Raw genomic sequence first — 10,122 nt, forward strand, 5'->3', positions numbered from 1 at the left:
ATGACATTTATTTGAGATAAACATTATTTATCTTGTTTATCATGTGAAAATTAGATCAATTATATACAGTACATATCTTCATTATTTTTTTTAAAAACAGCTAATATTGGCCAGCCCCTTTTTCAACATACAGTATGTAAGTGTAGGAACTACCTACTGTTTATTGTAAAACAGTGTGAAAAGTTTCTAAAAATATTTATTCCAAAATATATTTGGAATATTTGTGTGTTTGTGTATGTGTGTGAATTGCTGTGAGCTGTTAAAAAGAATTAGTAGTGTGTTTTGTGTGTGAGTGCCCATGTGTGTGTGTGTGTGTGTGTGTGTGTGTGTAAATCAGGGGGTGGGTGCATTAGCCCGTGTCAGAAAGCAAATAGTGCCGCAGTTATCTAGGAATCTGAGACAAAGCAGAGTGAGAGGAGGAGAAAGAGGACAACCGAGACTGACATGCAGTGAGCAGCAGAAGACAAAATCAATTGTAGCAAACAGCGCAAAGGAGGACAAAAATAAAATCTAAAATCAAAGGATAAGCACACAGCTTATGAAGAGGCTCTTCCTGAAAGGCGACAGGAGTGGAACTTAGCAAAGATCCAGAACGGGACTGATACCTCCAAGTTGGACATACATCTCTAATTTGCTCATGAGTCCTATTGGTTCATTGGGTATGCTTGCATTGTTTTCACTGTGTGCGGGAGCGTCGTTCTCCTGTCAGGCATCAGACTGCACACAGCCTCCCTGCCGGGACAATCTGGTGGCAGTACCCGTCCCTCCTGCCATTGGAATGGGAACCAACGTGTGTGAGGGTCAACAGGCGTGCAGGAAGGGCGTCTCGTTGCCGGCCATCTCAGATGCACCTCAGAAGGTCCAGCCACAGGTGAGTGATAGCTTCTTCTGTATGTTAAATCTTTGTGTCGTGGACTAGACAGGTCTTTCCCCAGGCAGAAAGCCCACTAATTTTAGTGGAAGGATAAAATTAGTCACGCTTCAGAAATGTCCTCATTGTACACTTTGTGCTGAGCTCAGGCGACAACAGGTGGATGAGGGACGGCACGGTTGATGTAAGTGTAAAAGACGAGACTAAGAGTGACACAAAACACTCGCCGGCGGGGTTTGAATACCAGGATCCACGTTGCTTACGTGATAATAATGAAGGACCTATATTTTCTCCGGCCACTGTCGTTGCAGGAAGGAGGTGTGAAGGAGCGCCTGGTTCAGCTTCAGCGCTGCATGCTGTCTCTCCAGGAAACTGGGGGAACTTGGGTCGGGCAGGACAGCAACTCTCTGGGGGCCATCCTGGCACTAATGGCAGCCGTGCTGACAGAGTGTGACCTCCACTGTCACAGCCAGGCCCTCGGGGCCATGGCTAAACGACTGGGTTAGCACCGTGCGTTTAAATGCACACTCTCCTTTCTTCGACACAAAATGGGTGAACAAACACACGCATGCTAGTGCACTCGCTCCGCCACACATTGTAAACAAAATCCCAGTCAGGCTAAGTGTCAGTCAAAGGTGAGCGCACCAGAAAAGGGGCTATCACACTAAGAAAAAAACGTCAATGGCATGAGCATTGCTGTGTGCTGATAGCTTAATTTTGTCTCTCGCACAGAGGGTGCCGCCGTGGGAAAAGAGAGGGAGAAAGACCTGCTTCTTTTCCTCAAGAGCATTACACATCATCCTCCTACAGGTGACACCGTTAAAGCGCAAGTTACAGCTGAAACTTAAATCCAAACCCTATCACCCCCCCATTGCACGTGCTGACTATAACTGAGATTTATTATCTATAAAATTAGCATAAGTAATAATAATCACAATAGCGTGTTTATACCTGCATTAGAGAGTATTTTCTTTCATTTACGTTGTCAGGAGGATTCACAGTTATTTGTTATTTAGATAATAGGCAAAAGCCATGTGTCACGTAAGTATTGTTGAGAATGATGCGAGTGCTTGGCAAATTCACGGAATGAAATTGAACTCTGCTTGTCAGTTGCGCCTTTGGAAAGGTTGCATCCTCAGGACTGCGCGGAGATTTACAGACTCGGGATCAAAGAGAACGGTATCTACACCATTCAACCTGACCCGCACAGACCAGCGCTGGAGGTATTTCACATCTACCGCACTCATTAAACACAAATGCGGACCCCTACTGCACCCTGCTTCTTTTAGACCCGGGCTTTGGAATATCAAAGTCTTTGTTTTGGCTCAGGCTAAATGTGACATGGTGACGACGGGAGGCGGGTGGACGGTGATCCAGAATCGTCAGGACGGCTCAGTGGACTTCAACAGGACGTGGCAAGAATACCGAGAGGGCTTTGGCAATCCGCAAGGGGAACACTGGCTGGGCAATGCGGCACTGCACGCGCTCACGTCCGCCAGCCAACACCAGCTTCGTATCGAGCTGGAAGACTGGCACCAGCAGAGGCGCCACGCCACCTACAACAACTTCAAAGTAGCCGCAGAGGCGCAGAGGTGAAGTCCAACAGGCACGCTTCGTTGGCGTTTATGAAACACACCCTTCGCTTCATCCATCTGCTGGCCTAAAGTATCTGAAGCAAAGCGTAACGTGAAATCTTGGGAATAACATGCACCTGTGTATAATACGGCTCATCCAAATTCTCCCAAAAGCAGTTTTTAGCTGTGCTTGTGTAGAACATGAGCCCAGGTTCTCTGCTATACTTGCTTTTGAATCCAGATTTTTTTTCTCCATACCTATGATTAAGATCTTTCAAAGTAGTTTTAAAAACCTTTATCAAAAAGTAGTTCTAAAAACCTTTATCAAAAGTCTTGTTCTTGCACAGCACTCGCTTTGAGTAATTTTACTCCTGCTAGACCTTGTTTATTTACTTTTCTTTGAAATCTCTAGCTGTGCTTGTATTTGCTTTTTAAATTCTGTTCTTTTCATTACAGTTCATGAGTTTATAGCATATGAGTTACAGTAACTAAGTCAACTACTTTGTAGGTACAGTTAAATATCTAAACCACGTGAAATTGTTTCATTCATTATTTAGGTCTCCTATATAATCCCCTCCCCAGATTTGGTATATTTTTTTAAATAAAAATGAGTATTATTCACAGGATCTTACAATAATTTTAAAACCTAAATTTGACTGAAAATAAATTATTTTGACATTTGTATTTTGTTGCTTTTTGAGGGTATCCAGGGAATGTTACATTTTTTTAATCTAATTTATCATATATGACTGTTATTCTAACCAGTCATATTTCAAATTGATCTGACAAATATAGCTAGCCACGATCATGGGCTGTCCTTTCCTTTGATTGCTTGACAAACTCATAATCATATATAGTACATATATTCCACATTTCTAGTGCACATGAGGAACTTTATATATTCATGGTTCCGTTATAAGATCAATATTGACCCTATACCACTGCAGAAAATGCGGCAGACTCAAGTGCTGTTCTTTTGCATTTTAGAATTGTATAGATAGTTTTTCATAATTGAAGAGGTCGATCAAGTCCCTACCGAAAGCCAAGGTATCAAAAGCATAGCCTGCAGCCAGAATCAACATAATAAGCTTAAAATTGTAAAACCTCCACATCTGAATACTACCCATACCATGGTCTCTGTCTTCTCCAGATACCGTCTGACATCCCGTGAGTATTCTGGTGATGCTGGCAATGCATTGAGCTACAGCAAACATTACAACCACGATGGCAGATTTTTCAGCACCGCTGACAGAGATCACGACCGCTATGCCGCTGGAAACTGCGGTCAATACTACGGTGCAGGTTGGTGGTTTGACGCCTGCCTGGCCGCCAATCTCAATGGGCACTACTACCGGGGGCGCTACAGCGGTGTGACTGATGGTATCTACTGGGGAACATGGTACATCCTGACTGATGGGCGGACTGGTGAACGGTACTCCTTCAAGAGAGTAGAGATGAAGATAAGGCCACGGAACTTTGCAGGTTCATCATAAAGATGGGAGAAAATACTCATAGTCAAAATGAGCTCAATAGTAGAGATTCAAATTGCATTGACCATCACATGCTAGTTGCATTCACTTCATGGACTACAGTGAACGCAGTACAAGGCCACGGCCACCCATTTTCACTTTGTGGCCGCCTCCATACCAAGGAGAAGGTTTTGAAATGCCAAATGTTTGTCACATGTTTGTGTTTTCTTTTTAATCAAGACATATTAAAAGAATAAATGCACAATTTATCTGAATGCAAACTTTAAAATGATCTGTTTGCTGTGGATACTATAATAAAGAAATGCCAACGCATGCACAGCCTTCATTGAGGTGGCTAGACACTCCATTGAAAAATTGTTGTGTATGGCCATGGAGGATACCAGTTTAGTTCCTCCAAACACAAACTTCCGGGTTAAGTAAAAAGAATCTTATATACAGAAATTAATTAGGGATGTCCAGACACTAGATCGAAAATTGGGCCAGAATTTCAGCTGATCGTAATAATTTGATTCTATTTCACTACATTTTTTTTTTTTATATATAGGCTTGAAAAGTACATGGGTGTTGCCAAAAATGATATTGCCATAAGAAAAAAAGTATGTGTATTACATGCAACATTGCAACATGAAAACAGCGTAAGTAAACACATCCAGTGGGGCAACATTAAAATGTTTTTAACTACTTTGTTTAAAACACTGTTTCCCTAAACATATAAAAGCTTTTGTGTTTTTTTAAAAATAAAAAATCAGATATATAGCTTTCTCCTACATATCACGTCAATCAATGAATGAACAGAGTAAAGAAATTGCGGAATGTCGCTTCAAACTAGCCCAATGAGGCAATTCCAACTCTCAGAATGTCATTCATGCAGCAGAGAGATGACAAGCATTCTACAACCTTGCTAATAGACCTTTGTGGTCTGTCTGCAACTCTGTTAACACACATCACAACAATGACACCAGGCAAACACGTTTTCTATTAGCACAAGCCCTTTGCCAAACTCCACTGTTGACGCAGGCTCCTGCAATGGATGCAAAATGTCCGCACATCTTGGCCTGTTCAAATGGAAGGTTTTTTTTTTAAAATATACAAGACCAAGATAAATCGTTTCAAATCATTTTTTTGACTTTGCCTTCTGGAAAAAATAAACTGAAATGATGCAGTTGAACAAATTTGCTTACCTCCTGATAACTGGAAATTTGACTATGTCCAGATTTAAGCTGTAATTAGTTTATTAAGTCTGTAATTTATAAAGCCATCATTTAAATTTCCTCCAACTATCTCCAAGTGTTCTATTTGCCTTTTTCTGACATTTGTTTTGCTTTTGGCAAAAAGCTTTTGGATAACATTCATTAACTGTTCATAATTGCCTCCAACTTTACAAAAGTCCCTGTTTTAGGCAAAGACAAACAGGTCAAAAGCATGATGCCGCTAACATCATTCATCACTGAAAGTATGATGTTATTTTGGTGACTGAGCATTGTTGCCTTTGCAACAACGCCATCAAAGGTCTTGTCAGAGATACATAGTCCACAACACATTTTTCCATTTTTTTGTGAGATATAAAGTGTGCGGGTTTTTTCCTTTTAAGAGATAAGGCTTACTATTTTGCCATACACATAACCCAGACATGAAGAAAATAAAGATTGTTACATGTACCGTACAACCTCCACTAGCCAGAAATGTATTTTTTTTCCCCTTAAGTGTTTTAGTTCTCAATATTGGTGGGAAACATTTTGAAATGATTCATCTTGGTCTTATGTTATACCATAAACGCTGGTATTTTAACAGAGGTGTGTAGACTTTTTATTTCCACTGGTAGTGCAGGACACACTAAACTACACTTGCTTGCAACAAGTGAGTATCCCCCCCCCCTCTGGCTGGGCTTCACACAAACCTTTGAGTCGCGTGTTTACGCGTATGCATGGTCAGTGAGAGTGTGAATGACTGTGCCAATTTTAGCGGCGTTCACAATGGGATGTCGACGGGAGTCTATTGTTAACAACTGAGGGGGCTCTTGGCTTGCTGGTTGAAACACAAAGACATACATTCTTGAGACCAACGCATAACATGGTTCAGTACTTCACTTTATAAGCACGCACTTATGAACACACACGTAAACACACACACAATTTGAATCTCGACTGTATAGCTCATTTTGACTGTGACTGTTTTCCTCTGTCTCGAATCGTTTCGGTCCCCGCTTGTCAAATAACGGACCTTGACTTTAATTTAAAGATTTATTAGTGGCTTACATGATGTTCTGAGCCAGTTATGTTCGAAAGCGGACGTTCTCAAACCTTCTCATACAAACCACTTGTAGATGAGAAAAATGATGACTTAAAACAGCACTGTGCCATCTGTGTCTGATTTATTAAACTTTGGAAAAACATTTGTTGCAGTAACTCAAGGTTTATTTCAGCAACCCCAAAAGATAAGAGCATGTAATAACATCTGTTATAATTCTGGATCATTTCCTGGAAAATTGTGTCACTGACGACAACGCGCATCCATATAAGACTAAACAAAATAAAGACATTTTGCAAAGTAGTCAGTATGAAACATTTTAGCAATAAGTTGCTACAGCATATGTTCCAATTAATTTGCTCTTACTTTGAAAAGAACAAAGGCACTGTTCCTGACATTAAAAAGCATTAAATAAGAGTTGCTGATACATGCAGAAACCTTGTTAAAATTTCACATACGCCTTCAAAGCCAAAAATTTCCATCCAACATTAATGCCACTTTAATCATCATTTATCCTGCTGAGGATCACAGGTGAAAAGACGCCGGTTCCAGTTTGAGCAATTTGTAACACTCATGTTTTGGAGTTAAAGCACCCGGAGAGATATGTTTGCATCCAGTCTGAAGAAAAACTTACCATATTAATCAAGCTTTTAAAAAACTACAGTTAAAACGTCATCATACATGTCTTGTCGTATTTGAGTCTGCACTCGAAGCCAACCTGGTAAACAGTCCAGATGGGGAAAAGGTTCTGCCCCCTGGTGGCTGAAGAGATTACTGGAAAATTGGACAGATGATGAATTGCAATTTGTTGGTCTTGTATTGACCAATTGATTATCTTGTCTTTCTAATTCAACTTATACTGCTTTAGACTTTTAGAGTCTGATAGATACGGAAAATACTGACAATGCTCAAACTCACAAAGAGCGGTAAATCACAAAACAATGCATCATGTTCATGTCATCAATGACGTGCTGATAAATGGCGTCTATCATATCTGATTTTGTTCGTCAGCCGTTTTCCCTCTCTAATTGCCTGCTGAAGCTTTTTTCTTAATCTCTTTACTCCCGTGCACTTTTTTTTTTTATTGTGTACCCAATATTCTGTGGCGTCATTAGATATCAATCAGTCCTCCTATCATCTTGTCTTATCCTTTCTGTATCCATCAGTCTTGTTGACAAGGGGAGGAACAGTGGCTCACAGTTGTGTCACCACAGTATCCTGGCACAGTGTCTGGAGTGGGGTGATAGTGGTGCTGTTGTGAGCTGTGAGGGGTACCGGCGTGCTCAGTTGCCCCAGAGCCGGAAGCCCAAGCTGGGCAGCGGTTAACTTGCACATCCCTCTGAGAAGCTCTCAGCTCCCCTAAGGGAAGTGACTTGTGTCATTCATTAATGCCTGCATAACCGAAATAGATATCAGGGCGAAAACAGAGGCCTTGCGCATCTTCGAACCGCTTTTGGCCTCTTGATAAACTAACCGACTGTGACCTCTGTGCCCCTTGGAGCAAATATTTGCAGGAACTGTCTTCTGGAGATCCCGTATAAAGCATTAAGCCTCTTGTAATTGACAGTCTGAAGAAAAAACACTTATTGTAAATAATTAAAAGAAAAACGCTCCTGTAGTGGCCCTAACGAATCCCTTCAGAATTATTATTAGTACCCCCCCAAACATTATCGTGTTGGATACAAATACAACCTTATATGTATTTATTTAACTTCTTTTTGACTAACCATGTGATCTCATTTTGACTGACTGACAAACTACACGACTAAATATCTGGTGGTGGCCTTTGCACGTCTGACCTCATAACATTTTCTATTTTGTCCTGGCTCAAGCTTGATATAAAGTCAAACATAAGATTGTCATAAAACGCAGAACAACCAAGGGAATAATCAAAGTATCAATATTAAGACGGATGCATGGGCGTACCGATATCCTCCGACTTCACACATCATCTTTTGGAAGGCCCAAGAGCCTTCGTCATGACGATTCATTACCAAAGAAGAAAGAAGGGCAACAACTGAACAGCAGATGGCAATGTTGGACAACAAACTAGAATGGAAAAACAGTGCAAGGTTTATTTTACCCCATAATCTTGTCAACCAACACCACTTATTGGAATGATTAGTGCAAAAGTGTTACCGCTCAAAAATGTAGGAATACTGAATGAAACCACATCATAAACAATGAAAAAGAGAATGGCATCACTCAAAGCCAACAAAAATGATGAATATTATTAAATAGGTCAAAACAAAGGAGTCTGGGGCAAAGGTCACAACTGAGTTGCCCTCCAATAATGTGAAATGTAATATATCTTTTTGGTGCTGATTTCTCAAACTAATTCAGCAGCAATTCACATTCAAGAATTCTGGCTGAGAAAATATGTTGTAGTGTTTATTGTAAACACAGGGGGCACCGTAACCCCGGGGGCACGTACCTAAGGTCAAATGTCAAATGGACAATTTCTCATGTGAGAACTGTGGAAGATATTTAAGGGAAAAGGCCACAATATTGTTTTGCAGGTGCAGTCTAGAATGTTATCATTTTCAATAGTAAGTTATCTGTATTAAAGCACTATTTTCCTTCGCTACAGGACAAAACTGGCGATGAACTTAGTGGCCTCTGCACAAGCAGAGGCCGCATCGGGGGGGGGGGGGGGGGGGGGGTTTAACATGCTGTGAAGGTGATAAGGGTGCTCGTGCGTTCTGCTGGGGGTGAGCAGGCGGAGGTCTGTCAGTGTGGGGTGAGGCTAAGGGCAGGAAGCGGGAGCAGGCGAAGTTTCAAAAAGGTGTGCGAGTGGAAGAGGCCGTTAGCGGCCTCCCTCCCCTGACCACAGGGCCGAGAGGGAGACAGCACGTACCTGCTTGCATGAGACCTGCAAGGCAAAGCAGCAAGCAAGGCAGCGTTCCGTTTGAAACCGGAATTCAACAGAACAAGTGTATCCTGATGTGGTGAAGGCTTGGGGTGAGAGGGGGGAGAGGGGGGAAGGCTGAGAGGGAGAGCACAGATGGCACCGCACTGTAGGCCTCACCGCCTCATGTCAAATCTATATTTGCACAAGAAGCCTAAAGATGTTGCAGGGAGGGGGAGAAGCACTAAATGTTCCAAGTGTGACTTCTGAAACTTTAAACTTACAAAATACAGGTATTTTTTCTTCTAAAATATTCATCGGGACCTTATTTACATTTATCGTAGTCAGGTGATGGCGACACTCCAATGCAACACTGGAACCAACAGACCGGACACTTGGTTAGGTACGCCGGAACACTCTGCAATAGCAGAATGAGCAATTCTGTCTTGATCATTTGTGATTGATCATTTCAGGTAGTTTTTCATTGTTGATTTCATGATTTATTGATAGTTGTGGGTGTAGCTTTCTGTGGAGTAAAATCTGCAATGCATCATGGTGAGAGCAATTATACGTTTTGTACCTCTACATTTTGTTCCTATCAATAAATGCTAATTTGAATGAATCCTGTCCAGTGTACAAAATGAAAGCCAAGCATTTCTCATCTTCTGTTTCGGCCAAACATTTTATCATCAGTGCACTTGTGTTAAGAGATTTGACATTTTAAAGTGTCCCAGTTTTGATGGGTAAACTACAGAGGGTGATGGAGAATCCCACTGAGAAAGATATGATGCAAAGGAGTGACTAACTCCCGATGGGGACAATAGAAGAAAGGTCAGAGGCAGCTCAAGATAAACCACACAGCATACGTCATAAATGATGAAGCACAGGGTGTAAATGTACGTTTATCAGAGCGCGGTGCTTGGCGGGGGCTCGCCGCTCTTTCGGTGACACATGGCAAGCGCTCACATTGTCGGTTTCTGTGCGAAGATTTAGGGTTGAAATTTTCCGCCTGGGGATAAGTGAGACTCCTCTAAAATGAAAAACAAAGACACGTATTGTAAATGCAACTTGTCTGGATGAAGACAACAACGT

General features: G+C 41.6%; 1 protein-coding gene across 2 annotated transcripts; it reads left to right on the top strand.

Moving 5' to 3' along the window:
* Positions 1-410: 410 nt before the first annotated feature.
* On the top strand, positions 411-4,135 carry LOC148418885 (fibroleukin). Of its 2 annotated transcripts, XM_088423907.1 has the most exons (7): positions 411-871; positions 1,183-1,372; positions 1,604-1,681; positions 1,982-2,094; positions 2,201-2,463; positions 3,596-3,612; positions 3,677-3,938. In XM_088423907.1, exons 1-7 carry the CDS (start codon positions 638-640, stop codon positions 3,817-3,819), a joined length of 1,038 nt encoding a protein of 345 aa, XP_088280033.1. In that variant the 5' UTR covers positions 411-637; the 3' UTR covers positions 3,820-3,938. The 2 variants fall into 2 exon arrangements, with proteins under 2 accessions (XP_088280033.1, XP_088280032.1); XM_088423906.1 differs by having other exon boundaries at positions 3,596-4,135.
* Positions 4,136-10,122: the final 5,987 nt, after the last annotated feature.

The sequence above is a fragment of the Hippichthys cyanospilos genome, chromosome 9 (assembly GCF_059441005.1).
Source record: "Hippichthys cyanospilos isolate Australia breed blue-spotted pipefish chromosome 9, RoL_Hcya_1.0, whole genome shotgun sequence".
Classification (NCBI taxonomy): Eukaryota; Metazoa; Chordata; class Actinopteri; order Syngnathiformes; family Syngnathidae; genus Hippichthys; species Hippichthys cyanospilos.